The 20,700-nt window shown below is 35.8% G+C and overlaps 1 protein-coding gene across 1 annotated transcript; it reads right to left on the reverse strand.

Moving 5' to 3' along the window:
* LOC129000990 (methylosome subunit pICln-like) lies at nt 1–11,890 on the reverse strand. The gene is made up of 5 exons (XM_054428105.1): nt 11,206–11,890; nt 9,476–9,612; nt 6,146–6,298; nt 5,462–5,548; nt 1–238 (listed from the first exon to the last, which is right to left on the reverse strand). The coding sequence occupies exons 1-5, from the start codon at nt 11,322–11,324 to the stop codon at nt 147–149; spliced, it is 588 nt and encodes a 195-aa protein (XP_054284080.1). The 5' UTR covers nt 11,325–11,890; the 3' UTR covers nt 1–146.
* Between the last annotated feature and the right edge of the window lie 8,810 nt (nt 11,891–20,700).

Raw genomic sequence — 20,700 nt, forward strand, 5'->3', positions numbered from 1 at the left:
TTGAATGTAAGGAATGTACAGTTTTATCTATTGAAACTTTACATCTACAACAATACATGGACAAATCAGAAAAATAGATTTGTTTTCCTCAAAAATTATAAACAGGTATTAAATTTTAAAATCAGTCATGTTGATTTTTACAACTCTTAATCATCTGCGTCTTCAAACTGTCCGTCATCTTCCATTTCCTCATCCGGGTTGATTCGGAGACCATTCATATTCAATCTGAAGTATTCATCTAAAAGAAAGAAGAGCATGAATGAATGGCAGACTTATTCTGGTAATTAAATATATTTAACAAAGGAGCTCTTTAATTAGAAGACTACCTCTTTGTGGGTTATTTGGAGGGCCACCTTTTTACACTGAAATGTTGATGGTCCAGCCCTCCGGGCCTCTCCTCCAAAAGTTGTCATTGTGGCCCTTGAGTAAAAAAGGTCGGAGACCCCTGTTCTAATGGAAACAAGCAGCTGTTTAGTAAGTGATTCAATCGTTTCGTCTATTGCGATTAGAGGTGTGGGGATATCAGAAAAAAGGGGTCAGATTCGGTTCGGTTCGGATATCCGTATCCGAACCGAGCCTAAATTTGATATCCCACACTATCCGTTATATATCCGACTTTTTTGGATAGACAACATATTTTGACGTTTTGGCCAGAAAACTAAATCTCCATAACCATCATTAGTTTCCCAGGACAAAATTACAGCAATACGTTTCCAACGACAACGTAACAGCAAAGGACAAAGAAGCCGTATGATGCAATACCGATGTCTAGTTTATAGTCGTTATCGGCTGTTTTGTTTTACGATTAGTTTCGTCTGGAACGAACAGACAAGCAGAAAAGAACTACCATGGTTAACTCGTGCTTGTCTCCTGATACTAGGGGCGCTATGCAAAATAGTTTTTTTTTACAGTACTGTTTTAAAGTATAAAAATCTAGCCTTCTTCTGTGCTGTTACGTAAACAATATATTTAATGTTTCCCGAAAAAAGTTAGAATAGAAACAATAGAAAGGCAACACAATAGAAGGGTGGGAGGGGTTGGGCAATGACCTCGAAAGGAGCCCGGGTAATGGGTAGCAACAGTGAGTCGAGTAGGCCTTGAGGGGGGAAGGGGTGGGTACAACCTTGAAGCTATATATAGACTTGCACTACTTCCCTAAATCTAAAGGACTGGCTGGCGAGTGGTATTCCAATCACAGGACAAGATACGTTGTTTTTCGGGTATTCATTGCCCGGTTTGACTTTGGATTGTCTTATTGTGTAGGCTAGAAACTTTGAATAATCAAAAATAAAATTAGAACCAACCACGATTATTTAGCATTGATTGTGTAGGTATATTAAATGATTAAATGATAGGGACCAGGGGAAATATACAAACTTTTGTCATGATTTGAATTTCAACATCTAAATACAATATTGCATAATCGTGATATTTTAGGTCATTGACCTTTATTATGCACCCGGTATTGCTGTTTCAGAAGAGAAGCACGTTGATAAATTGTAAATTGATATTCCCGTGGTTAAAAAAAAAATTATTTTATAAACCTATAAAACTAAATCATAAAATCTTACATAAAGATAATAACAATAACAGCAATTGTAAAAAGGGTATAAAGATAACGTCATTATACTTTCTCTTTGTTCTTCTATTTCTTGGGTTTCCCTTCATCAAGCATTCAACAAGTTGTCTAGTTGCCATGGTTACTAATCACCCGGGGTAAAACTTGACGAAAATCGGTTAATGTTTACCTATTATTCAATTACCAATGTCATTTATTGGTACTGTATTAATAAATTGGCCGATTTTTGTCAAATTTTACACAAATTTTATTTAAATTTCAAGGTGAATATCAATAAAACAATTATTACCAAATATTTTAATTCATTTAAAAGATTGATCTGTGGTATTGGGTTCCCCACTGAGTGCAGCCGAGCGTCACTAATGAGGGTCGAACACCTTGGGGGATGGAAAATAGACGTACGGCTTATCAGACCCGACCCTCCCCAGTGGTCTGGAGAAAGCTTGTAAAAAAACTATTGCACAAGCGTGACTTGACATTGGGCTGCATCAACTTTAATTTTTTCAAATGAACTGTGATGTTTCAAAATCAAAAACAATAATTTCGGACCATACTGCATAACAATAATGGACTGCAATAATTGTTGAATATTCAACCCATTTTTAACCGACTTCCCCACTACCAACAAAAGGAGGAGGTTCTCAATTTGTTTGTGGCGATGTTTTTTTTTCTATGTATGTTCACCAATTTCTCTGTGATTCTTTTACCGATCAGTGTGGTTCCACCACCAAAATAACCAGGAGAGTTTCTATTTGGTACCTTATATATTATGTTTAAGTATAATATTTGTTTCGGTGAAAAATTCTGAAAACCTTAAATATTCAACATTTATTTTGTTTACATTTTTGCAGATTGTTTACATTTGTGCAGAGAAGGCAATAAATAATTATAACATTCCTACAGCTGTTAGTTGAAACCATTTAAATGAAGCTAGAGACAATTCTTCATGGAATAGTTGAATAGTTGGTTCATATTGATCAATAAACTACTTCTTGCCATGCATTTTGTTTTGGTTACTATAAAAAATGTATTTTAACGTTTGATCTGATTTGTGTATACAGTAATTCTGTTTTTAGTATTGAATATTCTGACTTAACCCTTAGAGTGCCAGGCGAGAAATAAAAGTAATGCTCAAAAAATGCCGATGATTTTTCCCGAAGGTCGCGCTAAAAATGCCGAGCGCGATCTGGCGATTTTTAGGTTAAAATTTCGACTCAATGTTAACATATGGGTTAAAAGAATCCGAGTATCCATTCGGTTGTTATGACAACTGTTCGATCATTACGAAACGTCCGGTCAGCCGGACGTTGGCACTTTTGGTTCGTTCTAAAAACGTCCGGTCGGCCGGACGTCGGCACTTTTGGCTCGTTTTAAAAACGTCCGGTTCCCCGGACGTTGGCACTCAAAGGGTTAAAAAAACATATATGTTTCAGTGAATAGCTGTATAATATTGACAAATAAAGGTGTATTGTGAAAACCAATGCATTCGTAAAACAGGTCTAAATATAAATTAAATGCAATTATTCCTTACACGACCTAAGAAGTGTGACAGTGCATACTCGTCAATTGTCTTAAAAGTGTTAAATATTTTAATTACTAAACATGCATTTGCAGATGTGGAATGTTTATTGATATTCTCTACCCATTTACTATAACATATCAATACTATTATGCCTGCTTCGGAAAGTCCTAGAGGAAGATGATTTGCAATTTCGACTAGGCTATATCTTGAGCAAACAAAACCCCCTACATGACTTACACCACTTTTAGCTGAACCAATCTTTCATATAATATTTTCCAAAGGTACTATACGTGTTATCGACCAATTTTCCACTTTTGAGAGATTTTTTAGTGCTGGTAGCTGAGGAATAACTTTCATATTGTTCCAAAAGGCTTGAGATGTTACTGTATTTCTTTTTATAATGTAGAAGTACACCGATTGCAGGAAACGACGATGTCTGACATTTCAATGTATCAAGAAAAGACAATTAGTTTTTCATTAGGCCTAATGTAATGGACAACTCTTTCTTTCTTAAGGAATATCTAAAAATGTTTATTTTCATACCCATTGATTATGTAACCTGAAAAGGTGACTCAAGCAGTTTTAAAATAATGATTGTTCTGTGGAACTTTTGATTGTTTCAACCAGTTTTGCTTATCAAAAAACCTCAAGTAATTAATATATAAAAAATTATACAGTCACTAAAAATCATGAAATAATTTATTTTTGTAAAAAAATACAACCGACTTCAAACGCTCTAAAAAGAATGAAATAATTTCAATAAAGTAAACTTTTGTATTAGGAAATCTCACGTATTTCAAGTCGGCGCGGTCTTAAACTGCAAATATGATTGAAATTAAATATTGTGTGTGTATTTTGAAAATCAATAAATTGTAGCTGGATAACATAAATATATAAAAAAAAACATACTGAACTGTTTTGTTTATATGTTAAAGGAAATATTTTCTTGTATTTTATGTTTACTTCAGAATAAATGCGTTATGAAAATAACACACACAAATGTTCTATATGAATAGGAAAATAATTTAGTTTGATATTATGATAGGGAAAAGAAGCTAGTTTAGTATTAAAACGTCACTTTTCTATGTTAGAAACATTTAAATGCGTTATAATCTTTTTAAAGATGCTCGTTAATACCACTATAATGCCGATCTCTGATTACGGTAATAAAACAACACTTAACGCATAACTATGAAAAAGACATGCAGATTAACAACTTTAGTTATACATAGTCACCTGCAATATGGACACCCTCTTTCAATTTTGTATAAAAAATCATCATAGAGCCGCGCCGACTTAAAATACGTGAGATTGCCTAATACAAAAGTTTACTTTATTGAAATTATTTCATTCTTTTTAGAGCGTTTGAAGTCGGTTGTATTTTTTTACAAAAATAAATTATTAACAAACTAAGATTATACTATTCAAATACAATTTTAAAAATATGAAATTTATAAATTCAGGGATACACACATTTTACAGAGTTATAAAGCCTAATTGCCCTGAATTAACTTGCCACAACATGAAATCTAGAGCCCAGCTTAGACAGGAATGTTTTCTAAACTTGGCAAACCCGCAGAATAAGGCCAATAATCCGTTCCAAAAACGTAAGGAAATACAATGTGAAAATAAACTTGAGATAGAACCCTTTGTCTTGTGAGAACCAGGAAACAACATAAAACAACAAGCCCAAACGTTTTGACACCAGTCCTCCTGAGCTAAAGTGTTGTGTGAATATTTCGGCTTCTAGTGTACTTAATTCAAGCAACCAACTTTTGAAAATAGATGTTGTGATTTTCAAGAGAGACAAAAACTGTGGACATAGCTAATTTGAAATTCTATGATTCAAAATCGTCATTTAAGTTTATTTACACAGCTTTACAGTGTTTTATAGGTTAAAACTGCATATGCAGCTTATTATTAACCGCGCCGAACTATCCGAATCCGAACCTCCCAATATCCGATCCGAGCCTCAACTATATGATCCGAAATGAAATTTCACTATCCGCACACCTCTAATTGCGATTGCGTTTGTGTACATTACACTTTTAATATGTAAACTATTTACAATAAGCTACAATCTGTACATACTCTCGATACATGCAATTGTTTGCAATCAAAGTTTACAACTCAGTTGACAACATCTGATTTTTACTGCATAGGGGCTTTAAACACTTTTTACTCCCTAGAGAGAAACATTTTTCTTTAGACCCTCAACGCATATGCATTACTGCTGTTTTTGCTGCAGTATGACAAAAACGCGGTATTAACAATAGTTTATTTTAGATCCAAACTGAAGAGGGAAAGAAGGTGGTATAATACACAACGATAGGTAATGTGAAAATGATAACTTTTCTTACCAATGCCATTTGTATATTCTGAATCTCCACCGGCCAAGACATTTCTCTCGTCATCAGCATCCTCATAAAATGCATCCTCTTCTGAAACTGAATAAATAAGTCTAAAAATCATTAACTACTAATTATTGTGACAAATTAGGGTATACAATCATTAAGGTAATCAATTTTCTACAGTTGCCACACATGCTAATTATTGACAGTACGGTATTAAAATTGTTTTTAAAATAGTTAAGTAAAATTCACAAAAGAGTTCTTGAGCATATACAACAAATAGCCAAAGACCTTTATCTTTAAAATGATTATGAAATTTAATGACATAGAGTACCCAAAAATTTTAATTTTTAATTGCTCTAAGTACATTTCATTATTTGTAAACATATTTAAGCTGTAAATCAGAATTAGATAATAAAGCATGTGTAAATCAGTTTCACCTCAGGTAATAACTTTATCAGGGTTGTTATTTACTGTAACACTGGCTTGAACAAAACGTTCTTATTGGTAATTGTTAAAAAAAGTAAAAAAGAACTAAAATACAGAGATGCAGTGAACCAGCAAGATTGAAAAGATATCTCTTGTTTTCAATTCCCCTCCTATCCTTACTAAGTAAGTAAAATATTTGAAACCTGCATTAAAATAACCAATTGAGCTATATTTAATCCTACTGATTTAAAAAAAAAAACCTACGGTCTGAGAATGAGTCATTAGGGTCCGGATGCTGTGTTTGGCAGAAAGTCATTGCTCTGTACATGGCGTCCAATTGGTCTTTGTCTTCCGGAACAAACCTCAACTCTGTCGCCATGTCTTCATCATTATCTTCTTCTCGGTTCTCATCAGCACCTGTGTTCATATTAATTAGCTAATACAGCATTAACAAAACTTAATATAGAATCAACCAATATAACTTGCATACATTGTAATCTACTTTGCCTATATCACCTGGGAGCTTACGTCAAATGATTCTAAAATTATTTGCTTATTTATTTTCAAATTTAATTTTTATGTGGCGGCTTTTGTTGAAAGGTTTGTCAATTTCTTTTTCTTTGTTTCAAAGATTGGAGCCTGAGCATAAAATTACAAACATTTCTCTCATACTAGCTGGCCCGACAGAGGTCGTCCTGTCCTAATGTGGATTTATGTCAAATGCTTCTTCATTTTCAAGATGAACTCGTTCGCATGGCTCAATCACGTCCTGGTTGAAGTTCGTTCGCTACGCTCACTCACCTTTAGGTTGGAGCTCGTTCGCTGCGCTCACTTGCCTTCAGGTTAGCTTGTTCACTATGCTAACTCGCCTCCAGGTTGGAGTTTGTTCGTTACGCTCACTCACCTTTTGGTTGCAAATTAGCTGTTGTCATAAATAATAAAAATATAATAGTGCTGAACCCTGTTGGTAAACCTATTAATTTTTAATGCTATTAAACGTCACAGAATCAAATTGTTTAGTTGAACCAGCTGTTAAGATTCTTTAATTCCATTTAAATATGAGTACACATAAGGTTAACATGGGAAACTCCAGAGTCACTGGGGCGGAGCCCTCTTGACGGATCTGCACCAAACTTTACACAAAACATCCTTGAATAATGATTAAAAATGTCTGAAGGTTTCATTACAGTCTGTCGAGCGGTTTCGAAGTCCATAAAGGACAAACAAACAAATATCCATACATTGGATTTTATATATATACAGGGTGTCTCACGAGAGGTGTCTCAAATTGATTACGGAAAAACGGCTTAACGTACAAGGATGAAATAAAATTATTTCCCGCTAAATCGACCCCAAGGAATAACGTAAAAATATTTTTAACTTTTTCCCAATACAGGGTGTGCCAAAAACTGAGGGTCACTGGTTCGAATCTCGGAATTTTCAAATGTAAACATATGTCATGTTATACATAATTTTAAATATATTTGATAGACAAACATTTTGGCGAAAACAGAAATAAGTTATCTTTTTCCGTTTTAAAATGGCAGCAGTTTTTTTGGAAAAAATCTATAACTTTTTAATACTCTGTGTTTCCTATACCAATGCATTTATCCCTTCTCCGGTTGAATTTTCTTACTCGTTATGAAATTAGCTTTACTTTGATATGCTACAAGTAACGGTTTTTTGAAATTATAAAAATTCCAAAAAAATTTATTTTTGAAAATTTGCAAATGGTCATTTTTCAAAAATTTCAAAAATCAACATATGTCAAGTGGCACAATTTGATATAGGAAAATTAGGTTTTTTGTTATTTACGCAAAAACTAAAAGAGATACGAAGTAAGTGTAAATTACAAAGTTTTTAGGAATTAAAAATCCTATAAAATGATGTGCCACTTGACATGTTGCTATTTGAAATTTTTGAAAAATGACCATTTGCAAATTTTCAAAAATAATTTTTTTTGGAATTTTTATAATTTCAAAAAACCTTTACTTGTAGCATATTAAAGTAAAGCTGATTTCATAAGGAGTTAGAAAATTCAACTGGAGAAGGGATAAATGCATTGGTATAGGAAACACAGAGTATTAAAAAATTATAGATTTTTTCCAAAAAAACTGCCGCCATTTTGAAACGGAAAAAGATAACTTATTTCTGTTTTCGCCAAAATGTTTGTCTATCAAATACCTTTAAAATGATATATACCATGACATATGTTTACATTTGAAAATTCCGAGATTCGAACTAGTGACCCTCAGTTTTTGGCACACCCTGTATTGGGAAAAAGTTAAAAAAATTTTACGTTATTCCTTGGGGTCAATTTAGCAGGAAATAATTTTATTTCATCCTTGTACGTTAAGCCGTTTTTCCGTAATCAATTTGAGACACCTCTTGTGAGACACCCTGTATAGATGAAACCCAAACATTTATTTTACCAACGCGGAAGTAACTAGGCTTACTGTAAGTAACTAGGCTGGCTGTATTGTCCAGTGGCATGATGTAAAACAACCTGAAAATGAATTTGGAAGTTGAAGTTGAAATTGCATCAAATGGTGTCAAAATGTAAACTGATTTTAGAATATCAGTCGCAACAACCAGCGACAAAAGACATTGCCAAGTTCAAAAGAGCTTGCAGGACAACTTTTATGGTAAAACGGCAGGACAAGTGTCTGGTAAAATTGGATTATTGGTTGGGTACCTGAGTGGTTTATGATCTAGTAGCATTCAAAAGGTTGCCTGTTTTCCTCATATCGCGCCACCCATTCTACACTCATCACTATTCATACTTGGCTTTAAATACCTACTTTGTATGGTCCCCATATCATTGAACAGTATCAACAGTAACAGTTAGTAGGCCTAGCTTTTCGATGGTTTGATACTGTCCAGTTTCCTTGGTTATTATTGGGCTTTCAATCTATGGTTGTAGCTTCGAAACAGCTATTTTCAGTCAATAACAAAGCTACACATATCATATCACTCCATTTTACACTCACTCTTCCTTCACATTCAGACTAAAATACTGAACAAAGTTTGCATTTATGTCTTGATGAACTGAAGCTTAGCTCCGAGAAACTTATGAAAATCTGATACGGTAGAGATAATATTTTATATTGTTCAATAACATTTCACTCAGTAAATTATTTAATATCTGAACCTCGACAAACAAAATATTGGTAAAAAGAGGATTTTTCCACTTACAGTAATGGTATTTAATCTCCACAGCATGAACAATTTAAAAACTAAGCACAGTTAGCTAAAACCAAATTGGTACCTAATTAACATTTAAGTTTGGACACAAAATTTAAAGTAAAAAAAAAACTAGCTTATTATGAAACAATGGGTTTACAGAAGAGTGAAGATATTTAATCATGGATTTATTTAAACATAGGCCTATACAATCATTAAGAATAAGACAAGGATGGGTATAGCCTATTTATACTATACAGGGTGAAACAAAAAAAGTGTGGAATGGAGTGAAATTGTATTTAAATAAAAACTACACATGCTACAATGGGACAAAACATTGTAGGCCTATAATGTTAATTGGTATACACAATAGCCTAAGTATATTATTGTTAGGCCTATAACTTTTCTTACCTTCCAAGCATGTGTCTAAAACTACAATCAAACACTCAGCCCCATATTGTTGAACGTCCCTAGATACAGCATGAACGCTTATTTGTGGATACAGGAACGAAATACCTTCTCCATCGTTGTTTATCCATGTTAACTTGCTGAAAATATATTTACAACTTGTTAACTAAATATGTAGGTAAATTGACAATCTGTCTTAGTAAGTTTTGGATTTTAGCAAATGTCCCTATAGTGAAGTACCGTAGATATTAGCAAATTTCCCTATAGGGAAGAAACTGCTATTACTGTAGGTAGACCTGGTAAGACCTAAGTAGATCCAGGGCCTTTTCATTTTGATGTCCCCAAGATGCCAAAAACAACATTAATTAAAATTTGTATATGGTCTATACGTACATATAATATCTATATACCTAGGTACTCTATATACGTCTGTAAACGTGAGAGGCCTAACTCAAGTAATTTTGATCTGGTTTAGATGAAATTTAATTTAGCTTTGAAGGTGTAAGTTTAGGGCTGAATAAACTTTAATGAATTTGCACCAGCAAGATTGGATCATTAGAAAAAGGGAAAAAGTTAAAAATGTTCAACACATTTTATCATTTGATTTCCCTCGCCTTCTTTTCAAATTTCTGAGGGTCACTTGTAGGCCTAAGCTAGCCCTGATAAATTTACATTTAAGTTAAACTTATTATCTGGTATTATCAATTTTTATGTCACTGCTTCCATTTTTTAATTAGGCCTAGTGTTTTGGAGCGTTTTTATACACTTTTAACTTGTTTAAGTTAGGCTAGGTAACATAAACCAACAACTCGATTAATTTTAACCTAAACTTTACCTTACCTAATCCAACCAACCGTACCTTCAAAGGACTTAATACAGACTTAATTCACATAAGTTTTAAAGCCAGACCGACCACCCTAAAATCAAAGGAGTTTGCTGACATTCTAGAAGTTTCGTTCAGTTAGGTTACCTATGTTAGAACAACAGCCTCACCATTTTCCTACATAATCCCATTTTAAGAAATTTCCTATGAGTAACTTATTAACTTCTTATATTGGGATTCAACTTGTAACTTACTTGTTGTTTGTCTAAAGGCACCACCTTGATTATTCAAACATTGTAGCCTACATTTTAACAGCTAGAGCCTATATCTACAGTAGTACCGGTATTCATTTGCTGTGAAAAGTAGGCCTAACTTAATGGTATAGCCTATTTGGATTCAAGAGGTATAGCCTATAGCCTAAAGTTAGACATAAAAATTAAAAAATTCGTTTGGAGACACCTATACTAAATAATGACCTAAAACCCTAACAAATACCCTGGACAATCGCTCAGTGTGACCATTGGTAAATTGGGGCCTGTGTGCATAGAATGCCAAGCAAAAAGAGTGAGCCTAGGCTATACAGGATAAGAACTAGGCCTACCACTGTAAGTTAGGCTACTAGAGCCTATAACAAATTTCCTATGACGACCCCTATGGCGTAAAACATAGCAACACATTGGTTTCAGAAGCTCATAGCTTACCTACTAACTTTTAGTTACGGTACTGTAAGTAGGCTATATAAGTTACCAATTGAGCTTCACCTTGAATTTGAAGGATGCTAAACTTAATTAACTTATAACTAACTTAGAAGTTGTTATAATAGATAGGCCTTAAACAAGCAACGAGTTCTTAATCTTAGCTAAAGTGACATAAGCTAGGCCTAGACCTATTTATGTTGCAATTTTCCTACCTTTCCGTGATATACAGTGTGCCAATTCCAAATTCTTGATCAATTACAAATAATTTCGTCCGCGGTTGTTCATGTTTTATACCATCAGTTGGAGCTGGGAAACTTGTAAGCATTACCATTTTTAGGTTAATATGATCTTTTCTAAAATGAAATCAATTAAAACAGAAGAATGTGATGACACTAAGGCAAAAAGGTAAAACAAAATTAAGATAAACGAATTAAAATTGTTGGATAAAAACCACAAGGGAACAGATCTGAAATAATTACTGATTCGTACCGTACTTCGCGGCTCTGCAACTCTCAGGATTCGAGGATTCTAGGCCTATGTTCAAGAGATTGGTTGGTTTGATTTTGTTGATTGTTGATTTTGACAGCCGGTGCTTGCTGAGATAAACTATCAACAAAACGAAACAATAAAAAAAAAAGTTGAAGTAGAAAATACCCCCGCCGCAGCAAACCTGCAGACTAAGTATAAAGCTGAAGCGTCAGTAGAGCGAAGAGATAGGTTATATGCATTATACTTGAAGGCAAAGCGTAACTATCAGGCTGAAGTAGATGCTGCTAAAAAGCTGCATACTGTACATAAAATTGAGCGTTCCAATAACAAGTGTAAGGCAGCTTGGAGTGTCATAAACGAATCTAGAAAATCAAGAGCAACCATTAGTAGTCAAATAAGCCCTGATGAATTTAATTCCTACTTTGTAAGTACTGTAGATGATATTGTTCGTGACATGCAACCTGACAGTTCCGTTGCTGCTCTAGCGGTGCCTGTGGCACAACAAAATTTCTTGAAATGGAGACCTACAACTTCAGCAGAAATCATTAGAATTACTAAGAACTTCTCAAACTCCTACAGTCCAGACATATATGGTCTTACACCACACATCTTGAAGCATATTATAGAAGCCGTTGCTCAACCCCTCTGTAAGGCTATAAATGGCTGTCTGTCAACGGGTGTTTTTCCTGATTGTCTAAAAATCTCAAGAACTGTTCCTATCTTCAAGAAAGGAGATGTAAACGCTGCATCGAGCTATAGGCCGATATCCATCATTCCCTGTTTGGCAAAAATACTTGAAAAAATAATGCAAAACCAAATTGTAGACTATTTTGAGACTAACCATCTTTTCTCAAATTCACAACATGGTTTCCGTAAAGGAAAATCAACCGCTACAGCTCTCATCTCCCTAGTGAAAAGAAATACAAAATGCCTTTGAGGACAAGCATTCCATGTCCATTGTCCTATGTGATCTGTCAAAGGCGTTTGACGTTGTCTCCCACAGTATTCTTCTTCAGAAGCTGGCTCGATATGGGTTAGGTGGGATTGTGCTCAAAACTCTAGACTCCTATCTTTGTGAGAGGAGCCAGATGGTGGCCATACAGGGGGCTCTCTCTGCTCCAGCTAAGATGGACCATGGTGTCCCGCAGGGATCGATTTTGGGGCCTTCATTGTTCTTGATCCTGATGAATGACCTTGGTAGGGATGATGAAACCCTCCTATACGCCGATGACACAACTCTCTGTGGCAGGGGACAACACCCTCTTGAAGCGGCAGCGAAATCTGATGAACTGTTCAACAATGCAAGAAGCTGGTTTGGGCACAATGGCCTTAAATTAAATGAAGCCAAAACTCAGAAGCTTCTATTAACGCTCAGCAAAACGTCTCCATCTCATGATGAGCCAGTAAAACTATTAGGGTTTGTCTTGGATCCCAAGTTACAATGGGACTCCCACGTCGATGCTGTGTGCCTTAGGCTAAGGCGTGTAATTTTTCTCCTCAGAAAACTCAAACATCAAATCACGCAGAAGTACCTTATGACAATATACTTTTCATTATTCCATAGTCATATAAATTATGGAATCTTACTCTGGGGCCACTCATCAGGGTGTATCCGTATACTGAAGCTACAAAAACAAGCAATAAGAATTGTAACTGGAAGTAAACGATCGCAGCCATGTAAACCCATCTTTAAGCAACTTAACATATTGACAGTATACAACCAATATATATTCAGTTGCCTGCTTCATATAAAATCCAACTTGAATCTGCATGAAAATAGAGGGGAACAGCATGATCACAACATTAGGGGAGCACACAAACTGAACACAACTAGATGTAGGCTGGCTATGACAAGAGATAGTTTCCCGCAGGTTGCTGTTAAGATGTTTAATGCCCTGCCAAAATGTTTAGTAAACATGGAAGATAAGGTCTTCACCAAGAACTTAAAGGAACTTCTCCTAGCAAATCCATTTTACTCAATTGAAGGATTTTTTGAAACCTCAACAACACTGTCGCTAGCATAAGCATCCACCGCCGCTGCGCAGTCAGTATATTTTAAATATATGTTTATTTAATTGTAAAATTGTAAATAGTAGTTTTTAATTATTTTTGACGCTATCTATCCGGCCCAGGCTGGTCAACGATGAAGAGGAGTGGATTCAGTGGATTCAGTGGATAAGCGAATTTCCATTTGCTTTATTGGATTTACACAAAAATGTCTCCTTAAAAATACCACATTTATTCCCTATTTGAATACTGTAACATTAATTTAACGAGTACTTAGGTTTGCTGCAACAGGGAGGGTAAAATGTGTTTTTTTTGTAAAATGTTAATAGTTTAGGATGAAATGAATGCATTTTCCAAATTTGATCAAAATATGTTCATAAACAAGCAAACTACAACAGTTAGTTTACTTATTCTCCATAAGAATAACATGGGAATTTTAAATTTACAGTTTTTTGGAATTTTCTCCGTAACCATTAGGCGCATAATAACGCTTCAATATACTAAATTATTTGTTTTTTTAAGCTCTACAAAATGGTTTGGAAATAGAATGTTAAATTTTAAGTTTTTAGGGTTAAAAATGGGAAAACCCAATTTTTACCCCATAAAACCCCCCATAAACACCTGTTCCCATAGTCCGATCATGCTGGTTCGCGAACTCGTTCGAATAAACGTGGGTTTACAAGTTTGTACCAAATTTCATCAAAATCGGATGAGTTTTGCTCGAGTTATCGCGCTAACGGACACATATATAAATATATATATATATATATATATATATATATATATATATATATATATATATATATATGAATTTGAACGGATGGTGTTTTTGGCCTCTAGGGACCTCAAAACGAAAAAGTAAATCGGTCCCGGGTCCAGGTCTTACCATGAGTACTACGGTAATAGCTTATTCCCTATATGGGAAATTCGCTAAAAGTAGTAAGTAGCAAAACAGCAAGAAGACAATTAAGAATTATTGAAGTTGAAGCACAGTTGAAGACAGTTAGGTAGTAACGGGAGTGACTGGGCTGCTAAACCAAGACACGGCCGCCAGGTGGCCGTGGCGTGGGGTCACACATGATCGAAACTGAAATAGTCGCATCTGTCAATTAATGGTCATGCACTTCAAATAAATGTGAAACTTCTATTAGTTTTTGCATCTGATTGACACTGGATATCGACAACAAATTCAGTTTCAACATTGACTATACACAGAAATTGGTTTCAATCAAATTTCAATCAAGTAAAGACAAATTTTACTTAGTTAACTATTGACTTGTTCAGTAAATAAATTTTATTTAACATCATCACATTACATCAATTCTCTTGACAGGTGATTTGTGATTAAGTCTTATAAAACTAGTAGTACGCTTATTCTGCGCGTAACAGGATGAGTGAACATGAGCGCAATAATGAAAGAGTCCACCCACACCTAGCACACTTACCGGTGTCACTGGTGTACACAATAATGTTATTTGTATGGGCAAATCAACCCATGAGTCGGGGCAAATAATGGTGAGTCGGTGACTCAAGTCGGTAGCGTCACGCGAACTTCGGGCCCAAGGCAGCGATGTCGTGAGTTCGGATCCTGGTCACTGCCACTAAATTTTATCAGTACAGTTCACCTTTGTACTGTACCGGCTCACCAATTGCTTTGCTGTAAACGATCCAGGCACGGGCGAGGTTAAAAGAGGCTGGACCAACCTCTTAAAAAAACCAAATCTCAGTCAACAACAATCCTAACTTCTCGTCCATTAATTAACCAAAGTAATTGGTAATATACGTAATGTATTTCCTGTTTCCCTCTCTTCTAATAGCATTTTATTATTGCAGATACGTTAATCTAACTATCACAAAGAGTTCCCACACTCTGGACTGTTCACCTTGACTACTTCCTTTACCACTTCCTACGTCGTGGACCTGTTTCCCTCTCTTCTCATAGCATTTTATTACTGCAGATACATTAATCTAACTGTCACAAAGGGTTCCCACACTCCGGACTCCTCGCCTCGACTACTCCCTTCACCATTCCTACGTCGTGGACCTGTTTCCCTCCTTTCCCATAGCATTTTTAGAATTGCAGATACTGTACATTATTCTAATTATTACAAAGGGTTTCTACACTCCGGAATGCTCGCCTCGACTATTTCCTTCACCACTTCCTACGTCGTAGACCTGTTTCCCTCCCTTGCTATAGCATTTTAGAATTTCAAATAGATTAATTTAACTTTCAAAAAGGGTTCACACACTCCGGACTATTCACCTTGACTACATCCTTCACCACTTCCTACGTCGTGGACCTGTTTCCCTCCCTTCCTAGAGCATTTTAGAATTTCAAATAGATTAATTTAACTTTTACAAAGGGTTCCAAAACTCTGTACTGCTCACCTTGACTACATCCTTCGCCGCTTCCTACGTCGTGGACCTGTTTCCCTCCCTTCCCATAGCATTTTAGAATTGCAGTTACACTAATCTAACTTTCACAAAGGGTTTCTACACTCCAGAATGCTCACCTCGACTACTTCCATTACCACTTCCTACGTCGTGGACCTGTTTCCCTCTCTTCCTATAGCATTTTAGTATTGCAGGTATATTAATCTAACTGTCACAAAGGGTTTCTACACTCCGGACTGCTCGCCTCGACTACTTCCATTACCACTTCCTACGTCGTGGACCTGTTTTCCTCCCTTCCTATAGCATTTTAGAATTGCAGTTACACTAATCTAACTGTCACAAAGGGTTTCTACACTTCAGAATGCTCGCCTCGACTACTTCCATTACCGCTTCCTACGTCGTGGACCTGTTTGCCTCCCTTCCCATAGCATTTTAGAATTGCAGTTACACTAATCTAACTTTCTCAAAGGGTTTTTACACTCCAGAATGCTCACCTCGACTACTTCCATTACCACTTCCTACGTCGCGGACCCGTTTTCCTCCCTTCCCATAGAATTTTAGGAATGCAGATACCTAAATCTAATCGATATAAACAGTTTCCACACTCCAGACTGCTCACCTTTACTACTTTCTTCACCACTTCCTACGTCACGAACGTCAAGTTAGTTTCGTCATTTGATTATATTTATGATCCATACCGTTTCTGTTCTAATATCTGTGGAATAATGCTATTTCTTTATCTACTTCATTTAAAAGTCAACAGCTGATCATATGACTTTGTTTATGTGTCAAATACTGCTTCCATAAGGATGACATTGAAACTTTGAGACCCAGTGGGGCGGATTCCTGAGAGACTTTTTTAACGCCATATTAATCTAACTGTCACAAAGGGTTTCTACACTCCGGACTGCTCGCCTTGACTACTTCCATCACCGCTTCCGACGTCGTGGACCTGTTTCCTTCCCTTCCTATTGGATTTAGAATTGCAGTTATATTTATCTAACTGCCACAAAGGGTTTCTACACTCCGGACTGCTCGCCTTGACTACTTCCATCGCCGCTTCTTACGTCGTGGACCTGTTTCCCTCCCTTCCTATAGCATTTTATTATGGCAGATACATTAACCTAACTGCCACAAAGGGTTCCCACACTCCGGAATGCTCGCCTTGACTACTTCCTTCACCACTTCCTAAGTGTCGTGAACCAGTTTCTCTCCCTTCTTATAGCATTTTTAGAATTGCAGATACATTATTCTAATTGTCACAAAGGCTTCCCACACTCCGGTTTGCTCACTTTGACTACTTCCTTCACCACTTCCTACATCGTGGACCTGTTTCTCTCCCTTCCCATAGCATTTTTAGAATTGCAGATACATTATTCTAACTGTCATAAAGGCCCCCCACACTCCGCAGCGCTCGCCTTGACTACTTCCTTCACTATTTCCTTCACTACTTCCTACATCGTAGACCTGTTTCCCTATCTTTCCATAGCATTTAAGTATTACAGATACGTTAATTTAACAGTCTTAAAGGGTTTCCGTACTCCTTTCTTTTCACTGCTCACCTTTCCGCTTCCTTTACTACTCTCTACGTCGGGGACGTGCCCCCCCCCCTTCGCATAGCATTTTAGTATAAAAATATACCAAACATTTTTGAATATTTAATATTCAATGCCAACATTAAATTGAATAATGTAAAAAGCTGCTTTGTTCTAAGTACATACATACCTATATACTTTTAATTAAAAGGCGAATTTTTAATACTGAACATAAACGGTATATAACTGCCGACTAATATTGTTAAGTTCAATTTATTATTATGAAAGTTGTGACATTTAATTAGCTTAAATAACATTATTCTGAAAGCTGTGAAATTATAATGATATATATTCATAGACGCCAAACTGTTTACTCCATGAATGAAAGAGCTTAGAGTAAAAGTCGTTCTCTCTGTCTTAAGTAGACAACAAAATTGTTGGTCGCAAAACGTAAACAAATAAAAAGAAGAAGAAGGTAGCTCCTAATGTTATTCTTATGGGACAAATTTAAAAATGTTTTTTAAGTATTTTATAATTACTACTGAGCGGAATCGTCTAGAATTTTAATGGTGTCTTTACACTGGTGTCATAACTATTTGTGCAAAATTTGAACGCTATAAGTGCAACGGTTCTTGAGTTTTAGGCGCGAACACACACACACACACACACACTCCAGCGGACAACTTTTCTCCGACTCCGCTATACACGATACATAGATTCGTTCACTTCGTTCACTCATCTATTATACATTGAAAAATCTACATTATAAAATACAAAACAAATAAAGCAATCAATACAAACCTATGGGAGAAGTAATACCTTTCAAATTGTAATCACATCTCCAAGATATTCTTCTAGTGAGTAAAATGCCCTCTCCAAAAGGAAACTTTTTAAAGATGATTTAAATTTAGAAACTGAGGCAATGTTTTTTATCTCAGCAGGTAGTTTATTGTAAAATTTTGGCCCTATATACTGAGGAGATAAATGAAATATTTTAAGCCTATGTTGAATTGGTTTTATAATATTTTTGAATCTTGTGTTATGTGTATGAGATGGTTGACAGTCCATGAATGTATCGAAATCACTTTTAACAATTAATGCCAATTTGTATATATAAGAGCTAAAAAAGGTCAAAATTTTTAACTGAATAAATAAATCTTTACAATGTGTTCTATTGGGAACTCTGGCCATTATTCTTACTGCTCTTTTTTGAAGAACAAATATTTTTTGGTCTGACTTGATGAGCCCCATACAGTAATTCCATAATTAGGGCCTATTCATAATCGATGAAAAATATGCATGATATACTGCTACTTGTGTTTTTAAATTAGTAGTATCCCTGATTATCGTAAGAACAAATGTTGCTGAACGTAGGCTTTTTGATAGGTTTTTAATGTGATTTTGCCAATTTAATTGTGAATCAATATCAATTCCCAGATAGTTTATTGATTTTTGTGAGTGAATTGAATTAAAGTTTGTATTTAAACAGATTTCTTGGTTAATATTGGATGCAGAAAACTGAATTAGTTGGGTTTTTGCCACATTCATGGACAGACCATTTACTGCAAACCAGTCCCCAAGAAGTTGAAATTCCAGAGTTATTGAGGCTTGTATGATGTCATGGTTCTGTCCTGTACAAATTAGAGCGGTATCATCTGCATATTGAAAGGTAGACATCTTAGTAGCTTTACATAGATCATTAACATATATAATAAATAAACAAGGGCCAAGAATGGAGCACTGAGGAACTCCACAGGGGTTTATGTTCCACTCTGATTTATAATTTCTCTGCATTTTTTGTACAATAAGTCTTTGTTTTCGGTTTTTTAAATAGGATCCAAACCACTTTAATTCAGTGTTTTTTATTCCATGCTTACTTAGTTTTTCTAAAAGTATATCATGATCCACACAGTCAAAAGCCTTGGATAAGTCACACAGCACACCCACAGTCTAATACTGTAATGCAATGCAAACTTTGGTAGGGATCACTACTGAAGGAGACATCATTGGTTGTTGGGTTAAATATCAGACAGTTGTGTTGTATTGCAGATTGCTTAGTCTGTATGGTCTACGGTGCACCTTGGTCGTAACCTTTTCACTCCACTTAGTAAAACTAAAAAATCACCCTGTATAACTAAGGGGCAAGTCATGATTTGTGATTATATCGTTTTGTTTGGTTAAACAATGTTTAATAATGACTGAAATAACAAGAAACAAATTGTAGCCTAAACAAAACACAACCTTTAAAATGCAAATGGTCATACTGTACTGACGTAGATCGGTCAGTAGCTAGTAGTAGTTTTATTCGCCGCAGAAGTAGCAAGCTCAAGAGGTGGTTTCATTAACCACTCCCGGGTTTAGGGGTCTGTAGTGGCCGTCGACGCAAGCTGGGATTGACCTTGTCCCTTCCCTGCAATCTCTGTGGGTCGCCGGAAGACTGCCCCCCGGAAAACTACCCCCCCCCCCCCAAAGCAGGTTCCTACGTCATATTGACGTCAGAGACCAGGGGGGGGTAGTTTTCCAGTCACGGACACTCAAATTTAGTTGTCAAACAGTTCTAATCCAACCTAACCTAACCAACCAAACTTGCTGTAACATTTCAAAAATCTCTTTTATATTCACCACACGCATTTTCTATTATCCAACGGAATTCCTCGAATTAAAATTACATAGCAAGATTTGTCTAGGGGGGTAGTATTCCAGTCGCGGACACGGCTTCCATATTGGTTAGTTAGCAGATTTTGTGACGTCACGTTTCACCTGGGGGGTAGTTTTCCGGGGGATAGTATTCCGCATCCCCCTCTCAGTGTCCGCGTTGCTAACACCGGTTTCTTAGTTGTAAACATCAACTTTCTTGATAAATGTTTTATCTATGGTATCAGATCAGGTAGCCTAAAGTGACTCATACATGTGTAAATGTTGAGCTCTAAATGAACCTGATCCGATTGTGTATAGACAATTTTATTTTAAAGCTGAGACGAGTCAGGCCCGCCACCGCCTTCTGTCTGGCTGAGATTGTTGGTTAATTCTACCGGCTGTTTGTGCCCCCCTTCTCCACACGGCAGAGGTCATATTTTTTATTAATTCCTATCATAGAGTCCTTATTAGCAGCTGTGTTTGGGCTAGGGGCTTTGAAGGGAGATTGAAAACACACACACTGAGACATCAATGTGAAACCAACTTTTTAGGTTCCAGAAAAAAAACATTTCCATTTGTGGTTGGTTGGGTAAGCAGTGGCTGTGGTATAAATAAATAAAAACCTTTTATAAAAACTACAAAATA

This window comes from Macrosteles quadrilineatus, unplaced genomic scaffold (assembly GCF_028750875.1).
Source record: "Macrosteles quadrilineatus isolate MER2022 unplaced genomic scaffold, UCM_ALF_1.0 Scaffold_8__2_contigs__length_117827958, whole genome shotgun sequence".
NCBI classification, from domain to species: Eukaryota; Metazoa; Arthropoda; class Insecta; order Hemiptera; family Cicadellidae; genus Macrosteles; species Macrosteles quadrilineatus.